General features: G+C 41.1%; 1 protein-coding gene across 1 annotated transcript; it reads left to right on the top strand.

Moving 5' to 3' along the window:
* Positions 1–2,783: 2,783 nt before the first annotated feature.
* On the top strand, positions 2,784–19,236 carry mmp17b (matrix metallopeptidase 17b). Its single transcript, XM_031877632.1, has 12 exons — positions 2,784–2,829; positions 7,061–7,189; positions 9,706–9,838; positions 9,949–10,099; positions 12,386–12,494; positions 12,625–12,802; positions 13,399–13,575; positions 15,641–15,734; positions 16,542–16,615; positions 16,725–16,874; positions 17,797–18,054; positions 18,836–19,236. Exons 2-12 carry the CDS (start codon positions 7,061–7,063, stop codon positions 19,234–19,236), a joined length of 1,854 nt encoding a protein of 617 aa, XP_031733492.1. The 5' UTR covers positions 2,784–2,829.
* Positions 19,237–19,923: the final 687 nt, after the last annotated feature.

Raw genomic sequence — 19,923 nt, 5'->3', positions numbered from 1 at the left:
CATCTTCACTGCAGGCTGGGTATGTGTTTTAAGCTTACGTTAGCGTAAAGCTAATGTTTCCATGGCATAGATATGGACTGTCTTTTTCCTTCTACGGTCTGCACTACCTTCATCATTATACAGTTGACACATACCACTAGAGGTAAGCGAGAAAATGATGTTTTTGCAATTTGGGGGTTAACTATCCCTTTAATCCTTGTTTTCATGAAAATCAATGAAAGCCATCAAAAAGTTTGTTCATAATATGATCAAATTTCATTTTAAGTCATTTTCTAGTCAGAATTGGGTCATTCTATGAATGAGACCACAGTTGCACATCATCACTGTCCTTCCAGGTCTGACATTCACAATAAAACTCACAGTTTAACACTTGCTCTCTTTGTGGAGCTGCCTCAACTTCTTCTCTTCTCCACCCAAGGCTCCTCTGGCGGTTTACCACCATGTGATCACCAGTCACCACAGGTCAGCTATGTCAGACCAGCGTCAGGGCGATCCATTGTCAGTAACAGTTTTATTCGGTGTACAGATCTGTCAGCCCTGGGCTAATGGTTCAACAGATACTGCATCATCAGATATCCACAGACATTTCCACCCAAGATAGAATTCTAATGGAATCACTAACTATTTCTCTACTTTACAAATATTGGATATTGCAACAATATATTTTGAGGTTGCAGCTCCAACCACAAAATATCTGAGTGAGTATTGCCCTTAAAAGCCACGTTCAGTCAAGCTCTGTAATGCAGATGTGTATACAAGGATCCTATGAAACGGTCACTCAGAAAAGTGAACAGAGACACCATGTAGTCCAAAAAGAGCATTTTTGTTGCTATGGACAACAGCAAGAGGAACCCCACACAGTCTCAGACACACAGCTCCATTCATGTATTTACCATGATCCCCACCCACCCAGCATCCATCACCCATTACCACCAAGTGACATTTGACCTGTCCCAGCAACTGCATTCATGAGGAAATAGCCTGTTGTTATGGTGACAGAGGAAACGTTTAATCTCCATTTACCCCAGAAACTTTGATTTTATGTTTTCACATGAACTTCTTTTTATTTTATTTGAAAGAAGCATAGAGATGGACTGTTTTATAGATAATGCATCTGCCTTTCATTTCATCATATATCTATAAGATAGATGTCTTTTTAGGAGGGTTCCGTAGAGTTTTCTTGTAAAGAAACAATAACTCAATAGTGTTTACATTTAGTGTTACTCACCAAGAACACATAGTGTGTATCCTTGATGTCATGTAACTTGTGTACTTCAGTAACGGCACTTCTGTGGTTATTTTAACCCAAACGATGATCTATTCCTAAACCTAACTAAGCCGTTTTGGAGCCTAATTCTAATTTCCTGTGAAGACGGAAGTTTATTTTGAAACTGACTTTGACACGTGTTGCAGGCTTTCGTAGGAAAACGCATGGAAAATGAGGAGTAACTTTTCATAGGATATCATACGAACCGTTGTATGAGGATACGTTGAACAATGACAGCCTTCAGTGCTGCAAAACAAGTTTGAATGGAAAATCAAATAGAATCTTGACCTTAAAATCGAAAGTCTCATCAATTCAAATCAAATTGTAGAAAAATCTGACAATCTTAGGGCTGGGTTTCGTTGAAAAGATTACAATACCCCTTCCCTCAAAGTAATAGCAATACCTATATGGTAAGCAAATGGATTTGGGCTGTAGCCATCAGTGGAGCATAAAATTTATCATGTGTGTCAAGTTAGACTTTTGTCAGAATTACCGTGACAAATTAAACTCATGACAAATAAATCTAGACTGAGGAAAGGCTTTGTTGAAGTGCAGTCGGTCAGTCAGTCCATACAGAAACTCATCAGAGGAATCAGGTTTCTCTGGTGTCCTACATGTGCTTTTCATATCAGCCATTGTCCCTCGGCAGATGGAACTTAACGATCCCACTGGGACACCTCAGCTGCAAAAAAGGAACCGGACTTAGGAAAGAAAGAATATTATATTATTATTGAGATGAATCAGTCTATGGCAATATGGAAAATATGAACTAGTACAGCATACACTTATAATATGCTCTCTCCAACAGGTGATTCCATTTGATGTTATCAGCTTGATAAGGATTAATGTTTTCATGGAGAGAGTTAAGTAAAAGAATGTCAGTTGCACTTAAAGAAAGAAAGAGGTCCCAATGCCGGCTCCGTTGGTCCTCTAACAGTTGGTCCAATGGCTGAAACACAAAGAAAGGACACGAGAAAAAAAAAGGAAAGAGAGAGTCACAAATCTGTTCGTCTTCATTCTAGTTTTTAATCCTTGCGTTAAGAGGATTGTGTGTATAATGTTCATGCCATCATGAGAGAAGATAGATTACACATGAACATGCAGATGTTGCACAGAGGGAAACACGCACGCACAAAATCTAAACCCATCTTTGCTGTGTTACACTCACTAATCCTCCCTGGGTCAAAACGCAGGATTCCAGATTCTCTTCCAGAGAGACGGAGAGTTTCATTTTAGAACAGAGGAAATCGTGTAAAATCAAAGTGTTTCTTTTCAAACATTTAAAATATTTTTTCGGATGTGGAGCTGATGGAAAAGAGAGCTACAGAGCAGAGTGAGCCAACTGAGGCAGAATCTACTGAAGTGAAAAAAAGAGACCGCTTTTGCAAACATGCAAACTTACATTTGTCATGGCAGTGGGTGGGGGTAGAGGGTGGGGAGAGGGGCTTAGGAGCTTTGAGAGATGAAGCAAGAGAAGAGGAAGGACCCATCTGTTCCTATAGTGGCAGATAAAGGGAGAGTGAGAAGGAGGACAGACGCAGAGGAGGAGGAGGAGGAGGAAGGTAAGCATTGTCTTGTTAAATGCCATGTGAAGTCTGTATGCATGTGTTGTATAGACATTAGATGTTGGAAGCCAGTGCCAGATGCTGACAATTTTGCATGTGTCAGAGTAATTTGAATTACTGGCACATATGTACTTCTATGTAGCTATTTAGTCTCAAGGGGAAAAAGGCGTGTACATGTTTTAGAATCTGTGCAGGACAGTAGCCAGGATTTTAGAAATAATTAGGTCACAAGTCTGAGCATCTCCAACCATCCTCAGAAGCTTTTCTTTTAATCTTTTAAAAGATAAGTGCCGAGAATCAAACTTAGAATGAGATATGCTGATTCCTTTTTTTATTTAATTGCCTTGGTCTCAAACGTGTTTAATTGAACTATATTGACTAAATACAAGTCTGGAATCAGCCTGTAAAGGTTCAGTTTTTTTAAACCACAGCCATGAATGGGTGGACTGTTCTGTTCTGTCAAAGCACATTTCCAACGCATTGACTGAATGTGTTCTGAATATTTTAAAGGTATACTCTAGTTCACATGTTCTGGGAAAGAAAGCTGCGTGTTGCACGTTGAAAGTATACTGTATAGGTAAGAAATTGTCATTTATGCTGTATTCTTCATTCGGATCCCCATAAACTTTCAAAAAGAGGTCACATCCAAATCAGCAATAGATGAAACACAATGACCTCCACATGGGATTCATCAGTTTGTGTCCAGACAGTGTTGCAACAGTGTTCCCCATACAGTCTGCTTGGGGTCAAAACCAAACCAGACAACCTGTGCCTACTTGATGTGTGTTGTGATACAAAAAGCAAGTTATTCACAAAGAATATTATTATTATAAAAATGTATTTTCCAGAATTAATTTAATATTACCTTCAATTCAAGGGAGAGTGTCTGCTGTACTCCTTTTGACTCTTGCCCTATACTGTCTTTGCTGCTTTCATGCAATTGCTTTAACACTCTCCTCCTCCTCCATTCACCCCTTCTGCTCTGCCCCCCATGCTTTAACTGAAATGGTATACCCTCTAACTTAATTAAATGAAGCATCTGACTGACACAGACACACACACACACAGACACTCACTCACATCCACCAGTGTCCTGTACAGCAGTCAGTGGTGCCCTCCCCTCCATGTTTTATGTTAATTTACGTCCATCTTGTGATTGCATCTGGTATATTATCTTCCCAGTGGGAATACATTATGGATGTTTCCCGCTAACTTCATTCGCTGATTGCTGACTCATTCAGGCTATTGTGACATCGGATGTCAAGGTGTTTCTTCCTGATTTTGCTGTAGGGGAATAGAGAGCTCTTCAGAACTGCCACCTCTATGGTTAAGGTGCAAAATCAAAGCATTAATGTAGCAGCAAACAACTATTTGTGAAGATATAGTGGATGTCGTCCTGAACAGAGAATGAAGTCACCCTCTGTGTTTTTTTTAATCAAAGCTTCTCTGTGCTTTGCTTATGTAGCTCTGTCAGCTCTGTTATTTGCACTGTTTGGGCTGTTAGCACCGTTAGCTTCTGGTCGCGTGCTTAGCCTGAATTTGGAATTTAGCACCTTTTAAGGTTTGGTTGAGTTTGCTAACTATAAGCAGGTGTAATCAATATGTTGTATGTGTTGCACCTACAGAGAACTAACACTGGAATCTGCAGCTCCCTTTGGCTTTATAGAGCTGTACACAGTTTCAGCTCATTGTTTAGCTGTCCAGCTACAACTTTACTGCACTGGGTCACTGGCACCACTCTCATGGGGTCAATTCCAGCAGCAGGCAGCTGTTTTTAGAGAAATAAAAGGAACCTGCAGGGCGATGAGGAGTGTTTCATTTCAGCGTTTTATCAACAAAGTGCCCAGAATGGGGTTTATCTTAACTATATCTTAACAACAAATCAGCACTCTAACCAGTGTTGTATGATATGACTAGCATCACCTTTTTGCTTTTTATTATGTATTTGGCGTACTATCAATCTATTTTACTTTTTTTTCACCATGAGCACCATGCGACAGCTGTAACATTGGAGAAAGGAGGACGATCCGTTAGAGCAGGCCGCGGGCCATATCCGGCCCGTTGGCTGCTGCCGACCGGTCCATGGGACATCAATGGGAGATTTGGAATAAAACGTAAATAAGTCATGCACAGAATACAGCTGGATTGCTTTTATTTTGAAGGCGACTGTTGCTGTTTTGTTCTCAATTTAACTACGTTAGTATGTTCGTGAATGTGTGTGAGCATGCATGTGTTGGTGATGCAGAGCGGTACGGACATCTGAGGCTTTGCTAGCTAAGCTGCAAAAGCAACATGCTCAAAAGATGTTGGTTCTCTTTGGATCGACCTACACATGTGAACAAACATTCTCTGTGATGAAGTTGAATTAATCCAGATCCAGATCCTCTCTCACTGACCATCACCTGTCAGCTGTCCTTCACATCTCACCTCACACATTCAACCTGACTTCAGTCACTTGTTCAAACTCAACACAGACTAGAGTTCTTCACTGAACTGACAAATAGATAGAAAATGAGGTCATTGGACTACAAACAATAGTGATAAAAGTACTCATTTAGCAGAAACATGATACCTGTCAGTGTTTTACTATTATATATGGATATTACATTTGTATTTTTGTTTGGATCATTATTCCTTCTGCAGATTTAAGGTGGAGCTCATTTTAACTCCTTTATACTCTGTTGTTTAGGTTGGGTAGTTAGTAAGGGTTTTAAAAATGATAATGTTCAAAGTAACTAGTAACTAAAGCTGCCAGACAAATGGAGTGGAGTGGAAGTACAAAGTTGAATAAAATGGAAATATACTCAAGTAAAGAACCTTGAATTGTACAGTATATACAGTATAATATACGTATTTATTTGTTATATTCTACCACTAAACATAATATTTACTCTTACCACTCGCAGTTTATCAAAACCATACAATTTACTGCTTTTTTTTTTTACAATTGTTTATCAATGAGGAGAGAGCATATGTGCCTGCATATAGAGGCCTGGAGAAAAATTGTTGCATCTTTTTACCTTTTTTGGGCAGCTGCTCCGAGTGCTTTTAGTTGAAACTCTCTGAACTTAACAGTTGACGTCCCAGTAGAAAATGGAGGGGAAGCTTGATTTGGCTGTGTCTGTCTATCCTGAGCCTTGGATATCCGACAGACAGTATTACAACAAAGACTGAAAAGCCCATTTGTACATACAAAGTAAGGGCAATTCACATGTTGCGTCTAGAAATGCGAGAAAAATGCCAGCCATGATACTTTCATCCTTTTATCCAAGGTGCTTGGCGAGTTGCGGTCCTGTCGTGCCAGCTGTTACTCAGTAACCAAAACCTGCACGCTGCAATGTCGATGAAGAAACTGTGGTAATTTTAGACAGAAGCCTCACTGACTAAACTAAACAAAGTCGGAATTAAGATAAATGGATGCTTCACTGCTCTATTTATCTGCATTCATTTGACTGACCTTTCAACCAGATGTTGTGACGTCCTTGGACTGAAAGGATGAAGCAAGTCAAATAGTCTGTGGGAAAGACCGTGAAGCTCTGGATAGCCCTGTACTAAAATGGTTAACGTCTCCTCCAAATATTTACCATAGACTGATATTTACAGAAGAAATGGTTGTTCCTCGTCATATGATATTCAATGTGCGCTGCAGCATTTTAAAAATTGGTAATGCTTGCGCATCGCGATTGTAATGCTCCAGCTTTTGAGCGTGGCTTTCTTGAGTCTACATTGACAAAAATGTATTTGATGGCAAGAAAAACTATCTGAACGACGCTTGTCATGAGAGTGCATTACTCTAGTCAACAGCAGTTAGAGTGATGTGATGTCAAGATATTGTTTACATTGGAACTTTTTTTTTTTTAAAGCCTTTTGTTTTTTCAGCCTTTTTTGATGAAAAGTTGAGATGAAGCACCCCCCTGTGCTCTGTCAGTGCTTTTCTGCCATTTAATAGACTATATGGGCACCCACCCTCAGAGACTATAGCTGGTGAATGCAGTGCAGCATTTAGCAGCTAAAGAGAGATATTTGTGTCAGGAGTTAGTAGAGACAATTGGAATTACACTACGTCAGGAAGACACAAATTCAAATGAATGATAATATTATTACACTTATAACAGGTTCAAGCCTTAATCTTCATAGCTTCTTTCAGATGTCATTTTGCTGTATTCTGACAGTGTTAGCAGCTGTAATTACAATTTGTCTCCAATTTTTTCTTTTTCTTTTCTTCAAGATGAAGATGTGGATTCTTTTTCTGTGCCTGAGCACTGGATGGGTGCAAACAGCCTCCTCTGTCGATACAACCCCCACACCCTCCCCTGCATCAGTGACACCCACTCAAGATGAGGGCACCCAACTTGTGGTAAAAGAAACAGCAAGCACATTTATAAGGAGCAAGGACTGCAAATGTTGAAATACATCGGTGTGAATCGCCTCAAAAAAACCTCTTCTCATTTATATCAACTCATTTTAACAACACATATCTAAACAGCCTTTATATTACTTAGCACTAACAGAAGCAACACGAGAGGTAGCTGACCATCTAGCTCATATTATTGGGCCGTGAGTCTGGATTTTGATTTTGGGTCTTAAGTCACCTGATAATGTTACTACAACTGATTTGTGCACTTCTACTCAATTCTCAATATAGAATATTTCATGGCTGCAAGCCAAGACAATTAACTAACACACTTCACACACATCACCAAGGTTAATATCGTTAACAATAAGGGTGCACAACAAGTATACCCTGCAACAGAATCCACACAGCACACATGCCTCTCTCGCTAACCCAACACACACGCACACATACACACACTTGAACCCGACACACAGACCTTGGCTCTCTTTGCTGCTCTGGTATCCAAGAAGAGGAGAGACAACATCCTGCTTTAATCCAGGTTCTCACGAAAAGCCCTGGATCAAATGTGTCTGTTTAGGTCCACAAACAGAAGTGAAGACTCTGTGCAACCTGTTGCAGCTCGAGCTGGCTATTTATGGCAGAAAATCCTTTCTTACACTCATTATTAATATTTCTGAAGAAATGTTTTCAATTTATAATAAACAGTAAGATATTTAATAAATAATAGACTACTGCTGGACATAGTAGCCTATGCTTTTTAAAGCTATTTTTCCAACAATTACAAGCGATGGGAATGTTTTAAAGATTTTAGAGACCTCCTGTTTAGGCTTTCAGAAGGTGTCAATTAATGGGTCTCGGATCCCCCGAGACCTTCTGTATTTCCCAAATGCTTTTAGTGCCGACGACATGATGACGTCACAGTATCCGCTGGAGGCAAAACAAAGGAAACACTGAAGGCTAATAGGAAACACCTCAGAGTTGTAGATTAAAGTTACATCTCAAGAAAGTAATCTTGCTGTGTTGTTGGGTACCAGAATTAAAAGACTATGGCTCCAACTTAAAATTTTAATGAATAGCTTTGAGATGCAAACTGTGATTTGATGCTCTAGCGAGCTACGATATCGGCAAAGCGTTTCAGAGATGGAGTGAAAATGTTGCTTATAGGTTAACTTAGCCTTCTATGAACCGTAGCCGTCATGGCTGCTGCACCGCTTAGACAGAAGGCTAGACTATTAGAGAGACGGGGTGAAAATATTGCAAATACGCTAGTGCTAACTGTAGCCACAGCTGTGAGCCTTTGTTTGTGGTTAGCAGAAGCTAAACTATTAATAACATTTTCTCTCCCTCTCTTCGTCAATATTCAAAGGGCCTGTGTTCATACATAAGTGTCCATGTAGCCTTAGCCTACCATGTCCATGACGCTGCGGAGCACTTCATCCCAGTGTTTTATCAAAAAGGCGCTCCGAGCACTTTTTTATGTTTCTATGACAACAGATCCCCGATCACCACGAGTGCATGATGTGCTAGCATTGGCCCTTCGCTTCTTGTTATCTATTTGGGTTACTATCTTTTAGTTGACATGCATAGCCTCATGTATGGATAAGCTTTTCATCACTCAGTCTGACAACCACAATGTAAAAGCAAGGAGGACGATCCGTAGGAAACAACATGGTTATAATTGTGTCTGGTTGACTTACAAATCTTTATCAGATGTGTAAATGTCTGACCATTGAGTCAACGTGTATGGCTTGACTCTTTCTCTGCCCACAAAGATACGTCATCATGTATAACCAACTAACAGAAAAGAGGTCTATACATTAGTTTTGCAATAAATCCTCCCTCCATGAAGGTTATAATGTTCAGTTCTTGTTAAACCGTTATAGAGAAGTGTTGATTCAACTTTATGATTATTTAGGAGGCTGCCGTTTGCGGTGTTGTTGAACTGTACAGCATTATACAGAGAGTTCTTTTCTATTATTCACTTCATCCCATTTATGTCAAACAAGGGGAGGCATCGTTTGTCAAACACAATAGGTCCATGTGAAGACAACAATGCGAAAAGCATGCATGCCAAGATTGCATGCTAACAACATGTTAATTGATGCGAATCCCAATATGTAATTAATACCATAGTGGTCTATCATCTATTTGGTTTGTTGGATTCATATATTTTGAAATTTGAGGGAGTGGAACTTTGGATGAGATCAAACTTATTTGTTTTATCTTCAGGAAATTGGGTATATCTATGCAACCCTGTTCTCCACAAATCGACATACTGCTGTTATTATTGCTTTGCCCAATAACTTTGAGAAGAAATGTAATGGCTACCTTGATTACACTGGCAACCAGTGTACCTTAGTCAAGTGCTTTGAGTTGACTAAATTTAAAAAGCACATGGGTTCGGTATGATCATTTTGTGTTTGCTGTGAACAGTTTGAAGAATCTTTCCATGTATGTTTCCTCAGGTTTACAAGAACACTATATTTAGATGACGACCTGCTTTTCTCCACTCATAGGATTGGTTGATAAAGTATGGCTACCTCCCACCCTCAGACCCCTCCACTGGTCAGCTGCAGGCCTGGACAGCTGTCACTAACGCCGTCAGGGCCATGCAGAGGTTTGCAGGCCTCAAAGACACTGGAGTTGTAGGTAAGGGTTACAGACAGGGGCTGTGAAAAGCTGTATCGTTGCTTTTAAGATCAAACGCCCTAATGTTCAGTCTACTCCTTCTTGCTTCCTCTGTGCTTTGGTGTATTTAGATGAGGAGACAATGGCGTTGATGAACAGTCCACGCTGCTCCCTACCTGACCAGGACAACCTATCCAAATCAACGGCCAACCAAGAAGGGAGCAACATGAGAAGGAGTAGAAGGGCCATCCCCATGTGGACCCGCAAGAACATTAACTGGAGGTTGGATGAGATTAATTTCTTGTAATCTACACCAGATTATGATCTGGTAAACTGGAACAAATCTGAGAATTTTCTATATTCAATTAGGACGGTCACCTTACTTTTTTGCTAGGGCTGGGTATTGTTTAAAAATATCCAATACAGTGCCATTACCAGTACCTTTAAAGTGATACCATACCAATAGAGTAGGCTACTTTATTTAATTCCTTTTTTTTTCTACCTTATTCAATACCCATTAAGCATTCAGTTAAGTAAATTGCCACCAATACACCGCATTATTTTCAGGCGTGTGGTGCAGCCATACATTTTGGTGGTATCGCTGAACTGCCAACTGTGTCAAATACACCGCACTCAACTTAACCACAGTGCAAACTGTATGGGTTGTAGCTGCTGCAGTAGATCTTTTCTAGGGATTGAATGCAGGTATAAGAGGTGTTGGGAATAACATAGCCTGACACGGGTTATCAGCAATATGTTAGGAATGTAAAGGAGCGTGTTTGGGTTATCAGTATCTAAGAAACTAAATTCTTGACATCAATAGAATTATTAATGTCAGTAACAATTATTAATGATTATTAATAATAACAGGGCACCACCCTGCGAACAGGGACCAATAACCAAACGATAAACTAAGTCTCATAATTAGTGTTCACTCACAATGTCAATAGTCTGAGTACTATTACACATTCAGAGTGAAAGTGAAGGTTTAAGTTCGAGCACAGACCACATATACAGCTATTATCACAATACACATGCACAGAGTAATCACAGACAGCTGCTCTTTAAAATATAACAGAGTTTATTACGTTCTAATACTAATGATCTAGTCAACTAATATCTAAACTAACAACAACTATGAGCACGCTATCTAAAATCAACAGACTATTGAAAAGAGGGGGGGGGGGGGGGTGTGTGTGTGTGTGTGTGTAGGGGGAGGAGCGAGGAAACAGCTCAGCGACGTATGACGTAGTTGGGACTCAAAATGGCGGATAGCCAACAGAAGACCCGGCGTCTATACGTGCCGGTAGCTGTTTAGCACGTAGCTACATTAGCTCAAAGCTATATGTGTGTGTGGATTAGTAAAAGAGAAAGGAAAGGAACAAAACAAAATTAAATAAAACAAAAGATTAAGATCCTCCGCGCCACGCTGGAGTTCGGTAAACTGTTCTCCCAGCCAGAGGAGCAAGAACCGGGCTCTTTGTCACAGACGCGGTTCCGACCTCTGACCTGAGACGCAGTCCCCGACCTCACTGCGGCTGTCTCGACACGAATCACAGTAGCATGGAATACACGGTAACTTCTACACAACACTAGCAATTTCAGCGATCGCCAGTGTCGGTGATCATAAAGCATACACCACGTTATAAAAATGAACAGTACTTTAAGCACACAAACAAGATAAAATAAACACAAATGAACTCTCTCTAACTCTGCCCAGAATCTATTTCGCCTTACGGTACGATGCACTCCTGTTGGTTGAGGGGGGTTCTTCTGAGCTTCCGTGGGCTCGGGAAGCGCGGCTGCGGGCCGCGGGAGGTGTTCTCTCGGTAGGAGAGAATCGCTGTCGTCTGGATAAGGGATTTTCGCGTCCTTATGGCCAGAGCAAACGAGGCGCTTGGTGGAGAGTGGAAGTTCTCTCTCTCTCTCTCTCTGAAGAAGTCTTGCTTCTTCACTTCTGCAGGACTAAAAAGGGGTTCGCTTCGTGGATACGAACAAAGATAAAATAGACAGTTTGGTGAATTCGGCCAGCGAATATAAACTGTTAGACCTAGGTTTTGATTAAAAAGAAGAACAACGTTGCATTTGTGCCTCCTGCTACCCCGGAGGGATCGATGGAAAAAGCATTGAGGTGGGGGTTGCAGGTAATTTTGTAGAACAGTGGCTAAACCACAGGGGTCCTGGGGTGTCTTGGCTCTTGGCCAATTAGATTGCAGCGCTGCTTTCAGGTAACTTCAGGAACACAGTTTTTTTGGGGGGAGGAAACTCACACCCTAATGTGAATTTCTTCAGAGTTGGGGTTTGGTGCTCATCAAACTACAATCAGGATGAAACCTTTGCTTGCAAAAGGGAAGGCCTGACTCTCTTTGTTCCACAGCACATGTCGAAGCCATATAGTCAGATCCCAACAGAGGTATTTCAGTCGAAAACCTTTAGGGCTATCGAGTACCGATACCCAGCCCTATTTTTAACAGACGCACATTTATTTGCTTCAAGTCATCTTAAATGGTATGTTCTTTCTCTCTGTCTTTCTCTTACATACACAAACTCACGCTGTTACATTCTTAGGTTGCGCTCATACCCCTCTTCTTCCCATCTGTCCCGGGAAACAATCCGCTCGCTGGTCTTTTATGCTCTAAGAGTGTGGGCAGAGCCAACCGCCTTGGAGTTCCACGAGGTTAGTACGTTTGACTGATGCTGCAACATTGATGTATGAGAAAGATGGTCAAAATGAGTCCCCTACAGGGGGACTCCTACAGAGTCTGGCTAACTGTCAGGCATCCTTTCTATTGCCCTGCTCTCTTCAGGTGGGAAGCCCAGAAACAGCTGAACTACAGGTAGACTTCCACCAGGGCTATCACGGTGATGGCTATCCCTTTGATGGGGCAGGCGGTGCAGTTGGCCATGCTTTCTTCCCATCAGACACTGCCCGGGCAGGAGGAGTTCATCTGGATGCAGAGGAGGAGTGGACCTTCAGACAGCCAGGTAGAACAATGTTCAGAAAACTTCTGCATCTTTTAATATTATTACATCTTTATTGCGCAGTGATGTCCAGGCTCTAACTAGACTCTGCTGCTAGCTGTTGCCACATCTGTCACATTTACAGTGATTACATGCTCTATGGACTTGGTACAATGGATAACTAATGGATTGCCATGAAATTTGCTGAGGATATTCATGGTCCCCAGAGAATTGTCACCTTTTCATGTTTTTTTTTTCACTTGCACAACACGCTAAATGATGTAATAGATCAGTTGCCATGACATTTGCGCAGTACATTCAGGTGACTCCAACCTGTTTGGTAGTGGTACCCTGAGGTCAAATCTAAGAAACGCTACGATGTCATTATATTGTTTGTTCTATCCAACAGCTCTACCTTGTGGGAAGTAATGGACATTGCATCCTTTAGTAGCTGCTTGCAGGGCTTTTGGTGAAATCAGACATTGCCCCCCATCACAATCACTCCCTGACCAAGAGTGAAAGATAAGACTGTATATTAGAACTACACACACCTACATATTGTAATGTGCTCATTGTTCTCTTTATCTGCCTTTTTGTCTTCCCTTCTTCTTCCTCCCCAGCCTCTGAGGGTACTGACCTGTTTACAGTGCTGGTCCATGAGTTTGGCCATTCACTGGGCCTTTCCCACTCCTCATCTCGCCACTCAGTGATGAGGCCGTACTATCAGGGTCCTGCAGGAGACCCTCTCCACTACCACCTGGGACCTCATGATCTGGAGCACATCACCCAGCTCTACGGTAAGGCTTTTTGTCCAAGCAACAATTGACCTTTCTTATGACTGTGTTTAAAAAGTCTGAATTTCCACTCTGACAATTTAGTGTGTAAACATCATTTTTGGTCACATAATAATTAATCTTTTTCATGGTAAGTATGTGAGGAGGCATATATCGTAAGAACCAAATTGTATTCCAACATCGTCAGAGAAAGAAGACATAATGACTTCATTATTATGAGTTAAAGCTGGGGTAGGTAACACTGGAGAAATCAACAAGAGTAAGCTAGATTTTCACCCAGCCCAGTGTTGCCAACTCTTTTCCATTGAAAGTAGCTAGCAGCACTAGTTCTAAAAGTTTATGAATCTTGCGAGAAAGTGGCCACGTCGGCAACACTGAGCCTGTCCCTTGAGGCCTACCTCCAAAGCTACTCTCCCAAAATTATCATTATCAATGTAAACATATCAATGAATTATATGGCTATTGTTAGAACTCACAGCTGTAAATCTAACAGCATGTGGAAGACTCTGGTGGAAGGGTTAGACTCTGGTGACGCGCAATGAGTGCACACAGGTGGACAGGCCTGTCTAATCATTTCATTGGGGCTAAAATGATTGGATGGACTTATTACAGTCCTGTGATAGCCATAGACGCCAGCTTTTTTTATTTTGTTTTGTCAGTGAATTTGATTTATTGATAGCTGTCTAGATGTAAAGAGAATTTCAACAAATGTAACAAAACATGTTTATAAAATCGTTACCCATCCTAGCTTTAACATCTTCAGATAGTAAAAAAGGCCACACAATGCATACAGTTGGAGCTTTCTGTCAACCAATTGAGTGGACTAACCTCTGGTGTGTTATTGAGTAAGTTCAGACAGACTGCCATTTCTTGTCGGAAGCAAGGATCATTTTATTGGTCAACACTACACCTGGCATTCTGTTGGTTGGGGAATTTTGACAGTTGTTGCACAAAAACAATCAAAGAGCAGAGGAGAAATAATCTTAGCAGAGAAGAAATGTGGGAGCAGAGGCACACAGAAGCAGCACAATTGGGAGGAGAAGGGCTGAAGCTGGAACACAGGAAATCTGTGCAAGCAATAATATATCTGTGTGCAAGCATACAGTTTGAACAGAAAGTGCAAGCAGGGGCTATTTGAGTCTGAGGACAGGGTTTTGAGGGAGAGCATTACAAATTCTGAAGTGAAATCAGATTAAAGGACCTCGCTCTTGATTAAAGATGGGAAAAAAAGCTCCTTATTTGACTAAACTCTCTTATTGTAATAAACAGATACAAACTGATTCTGGTGGTCATCGATAATCAGTAGACACATCAGATGTCTTCACCTTCTTCATGAATGTATAAAAAGGAACTGGATATGGGGCCCTGGTTCATATATGAAAGTTGCTCAGCAGCACATGAAGCAAAAAAAGTTCAACTTCCAAGTACAGAATTCAGATGAAAATACCGGGAGATTTTGGCGAACATTGGGCCCAAAGAGCAAGCACACAAGCCTTTCTCCTAACCCCACCTCACTGCCCCTTGGTCTAGCCTCGTTATCGGGCTCATTCACATGAATGGAGCAAGGAAAACTCTGCATTCGGCTATTAGTGCATTTTACAACTTGACAACTTAATCATTAAATTATAGACTATTAAAGTGTCCTACTGGGAAGTTGATTTACCTAAAAGAGAAAATCCGCTGAGCTACATACATCTCTTTCCTAATGTAAGTCTATGGGGAAAAGTATTTTTGAGCCCAATGGTATCACATGATGGACCTAGAAATTGTAATTCCACCGTTTGGTCAATATGTAAAGTTAGCTTCAAAATCTGGCGCTCTTTCTGGGAGCTTGGATTATAGATCAATACATTATCTGACACCGTTTAATATATTGATCACTGAGAGACAGTTTAAGATATTTGGAAAAATCATGAAATAATTATTGCTTTGCAAAAAAGAAAACAAGTGGTGTGTGGTCACCACAACAAACACTAATTATTGCTTTATCATTACTGTCAAGTAAGTAATGATGACGAGTGTAAAGCTACTTCATTGCCATTAGATGTAAATTGATTTTTTGTTTTAGGTCAAAGGAAACAGCTGCTGGCCACTGATGCTCCTCGCCTTGCCCCAGACCCTCAGCTGCGCCACAGAGACAGCCACCAGCATCATAGACATGGGTATGACTTGCAGTATGACTTACAAGACTGCGTCAATAGATTAAGAGATATTTTCACTTTGGAGCCATACTGTATAAGAATGCACCGATCCAACTCTTTTACCAATTCTGATACCTGGACTTTGGGTATCGGCGATACTGAGTACCGATCTGTTGCTCGTGTTAATAATTAATGATTAATGATAAGATGTATCCCTCATTTTGTGGAAGTAACTGGAATCATTCTTTTATGTGTAAGGCAACATCAGGCTTGACTTAAACACTGCTTTCTTAACTTTGTAAAACAAAATACAACAAATAAATACATAGATATGATTTTTTATTTATTATTAGAATAATTAATCGTACACCAGCAACTTCATAAAAAATCTTCAAATTACAATTCGAGTGTAAAACATTTAAATGCAGCAACAAATTGGGCAAAACATATAAATAAGATTCCAGCATATAATGTGTATAGTGTAAAAAAAGGGAATTGCATAGATCTTCCCCATTGTCATTGATATCCAATCCAGACATTTTTTGGTTTTGTCTTCGCTTTACCCGCCAGTGAAAATAGCAAAAAAATGTCATTATAGATTTGAATCTGTATTGTCATTTTAGTCACAATATTTTATGTATTCAGTCACAGTTATTGTTTTTTCAACGTCACGTCTTTGTCATGAAAAAAAAAGTTGTTGACAAATTCGTAATTTGCTCTAAATCAGATAGTATTCATTTTTACGTATTGACTAAAGGTGTTTTTATCTTTCCAAATGACGGCATGAAGCTCTTTAAATACTTTTTGCTGTATGTTTTCTCCCTTAAGCCCCTTCATTGATCGCTGTAACACCAGTTTTGATGCTGTGGCTAGGATCCGAGGAGAGACTTTCTTCTTCAAAGGTCTGAATACACCACAAATTGAATCGTTTTGCATGTCAAATTAGAAAAAATACATTAATAAGTACTTTGTGAAGGTGAAAGCTGTCTACTACATTCTGTCGTCCTCCAGGTCTGACGATGTGGCGAGTCAATGGTGGGGGCTTGGTATCTGGTCATGGGGCTTCAGTCAGACGGCTGTGGAGGGGTCTACCTCCTGACCTCCCTCGGCTTCACGCTGTGCTGGAGAGACAGTCAGATCATGCCATCATTTTCATCAGTGGTATAATCCAATAATGTTATTCCAGTATGAAAGTTATGCATGAAGGAATAAATGAATCAGTTACTGAGCCAATTCACAGGAGATTGAATAAAGACTAGAAGATAATACATTTCACTGACTCATGAAATGACACAGCAAAATGGTGTTCATGTTGAAAGCTGTTTGCTACCCAGTTTTAGTTTCTCTGAAACCATCTGGATCAACTCAATACATTTTCCAAAGCAATAGTATTAACCATCCACCCACAGCTAGAATTGTATTTTATGATTGTGGAGTGAATCATGTAAACCAGTGGTTCTCAACTGGTCTGGCTGCAGGACCCACCATCACCCCTTAATGACAAGCCGCGACCAAAATCGAGGAAAATGTTCAACTTCTCAAATGTATTTAATGTAAAGATGGTGCAGTTTGAACCTGAGCTGAAAGTGTCCTCTGCAGTCGTAGTGTAGGGAGCTCTCTTGTGCAGAGAAATTGTTCCCGTCAGTCCCCGTCCCACACGTTTCATGTAAACGAGTAAAACTGTTGTTTGTTATGTCTGTAGATTCGTCCATTTGTAATGCAAAATGACCACTTGCCTTAATTCGAGCTGTGGTCTGTTGTTTGATGTCATCCGACATGTCTTCAATCCGTCTACTTATAGTGTCATTTGACAGAGGTATAGTTTTCAGTTCATCCCCTGCTGATATTAGCATTACAAGACATTAATGCCAAATATTGTTAAGGAGTGTGAATAGACGGCACTCCGCTGCATAAAAAATCCCCTTCAAAGTAAAAGCACAGGATTTTTTTTTTTTTTTTTTCAGGCAAGGCCCGCGACCCACTGAAAACGGGTCTGCGACCCACTTTTGGGGCGTGACCCACCAGTTGAGAGTCACTGATGTAAACTGACCCACTAACCTATTCAGGTCATGTCTTCCTGCAGGTTCCCAGTTCTGGCTGTTCAGGGATCTGTCCCTGCAGGAAGGCTACCCTCAGCCCCTGTCTGCCCTCAGGATGGGGGTGAGCTTAGCTGCAGCAGATGAGGATGATGAGGCTATAGCAGGGAGGTGGGGCCTGATCTGGGACCCAGAGCAGGGCCCCGTGTGGGGGGACATAGGAGACCCTGAGGATAAGAAGCAAGAAGACAACTGGACTCAGTTGCTCAGAGAGGGTGTCAGTGGCATAACCACAGACAACGATGGTGAGGACAGCAATCATGTTTGTGATGGTGTTTCATTTTTGATACGTCTATCCTTATAAGGACCAGATGACCTGACAAGTTTGAGTTTCATGTCGTTGTTTAGCTATCTGGTTTTAACTTCACTGTTCTGGTTCACTCCTATCGCTCTCACATCAACATTTTCAGAGACAAAGCTGCAAAAAGCCACCGTTCACTACCTGCTCAGCAGCAAACAGCAGACAGACACAGTTAGAGACTAGCTGGTGAACATAGTGGAGCATTTTAAAGATTTAACATTTTAAAGAGACATATGTTTCTCAGAAGTTGGTGGAGAGCAAAAACAGAGCTAAAAGAGAATTAATATATTTGACTAGCATTTAATTAGCATTAAATGAATGCTAATGAGTCTGCTGTATGTGTAAATAAGCAACTGTTTGCTGACAAGTTCACCATGTCAATATAAGTTTACATGACCAGAGGTTTTACATAAGAAGGGTGTTATCTTCAGTATAGGACCCATAGTAAAGTTGTGCATTATCTTTGTCATTATTCTCGAGTTTAATAATTGACAAATTAGAAAGCAACCACAGGATGGTATGTAGTTGGCCATTGACAGTTCATTTTTGTCTACACTGATTGCATTTTTAAAGATATTTAGTTTTTTGAACATAGCTATAACAATGGAAAGTATGTATCAGAGCACATGTGAAAAATGTCTGATATAGTTTTGTTATAGAGTGCTACAAAATAGTCAAAAACATGCAGGTTGTTGGTTCTGAAAACGTCTCCCCCTCTTCTTCAGGCTCTGTCTATCTCTTCAAAGGAGGCTCCTACTGGAAGTTTGCGTCTCCAGGCTCCTCATTGCATGACGGATTCCCACGCTCCTCTACTGCGGACTGGCTGGACTGCCCTGACTCTTCCCCATCCACACCTGAGGTGGACGACCTCTCCTTGTCTCTGTCTCCGCCTGCAGGAAGACAGAAGCTCAGGGAGACATGGAGGGAGGAGAGAGAGGAGGAGGAAGAAGGAGGAAGGAGGGGGGGCCATGGAAAGGACAGACATGGATATAAACATAAAGACATGCTGGACAAAGGTACACCCATCTGGACCACATGCACTTGCCAAAATGGAGCTCTTGGTGGCAGGCCAACATCTGTTATTGCTGCCTCCCTGCTGAGTACATGGACACTGTTGGCTATTTAAAGCTGCACAAGACAATAAAAGCATCTGTCTTATCAGGAGGCGGGGCTGTATAGAGAATAGAAACTTACCTACATTCACCATGTGCATTCACTGCACTGCCTACTGACCATTAACCCTCATTTCCGCTCTTTCTAGTCTTGTGGGTTCTGTACAAAGCTGGAGTCAGGATGTGGTTAACCTAGCTAAGCATAAAGACGGGAGGCAGGGGGAAATAGCTTACCTGATAATTTGGTAAATGGTAAATGGACTTGTACTGTTATAGTGCCGGTCTAGTCGACCGACCACTCAAAGCGCTTTAACACTACATGTCATTCACCCATTCACACCCGTTCAAACACTGATGGCAGGCTACCATGGAAGGTGCCACCATCCATCAGGGCTAGTTAAGCTTTCAAACCAACATTCACACACCGATGGTACAGCCTTTCAGGAGGAATTTGGGGTTAAGTGTCTTGCCCAAGCACACATTGAAATGGACTGGAGGAGTAGGGGATCGGACCGCCTATCTTCTGATTGATGACCAGGTCGGTGAGCAGATTTTAGTTTAGTCTCTGTACAACCCCGATAGTAAAAACCTGGCAACCTCACTGTGATAACAAGAGTCCAGCTGTTGTTTGCCAAGTAATACAGTAGCTCCAGCACATGATTCACTCTAAAACCACCAATAATTGTGACATTATTATTATA

Source organism: Anarrhichthys ocellatus, unplaced genomic scaffold (genome assembly GCF_004355925.1).
Source record: "Anarrhichthys ocellatus isolate YVR2014 unplaced genomic scaffold, GSC_Weel_1.0 scaffold142, whole genome shotgun sequence".
NCBI lineage: Eukaryota > Metazoa > Chordata > Actinopteri > Perciformes > Anarhichadidae > Anarrhichthys > Anarrhichthys ocellatus.
This window is presented reverse-complemented; position numbering and strand designations above follow the sequence as displayed.

Coding starts and splice junctions, on each gene's coding strand:
- mmp17b (XM_031877632.1), top strand. CDS start 7,061: ATGAAGATGTGGATTCTTTTTCTGTGCCTGAGCACTGGATGGGTGCAA. Junction 7,190..9,705: donor ATGAGGGCACCCAACTTGTG/GTAAAAGAAACA, acceptor CTCCACTCATAG/GATTGGTTGATAAAGTATGG. Junction 18,055..18,835: donor CATAACCACAGACAACGATG/GTGAGGACAGCA, acceptor CCTCTTCTTCAG/GCTCTGTCTATCTCTTCAAA.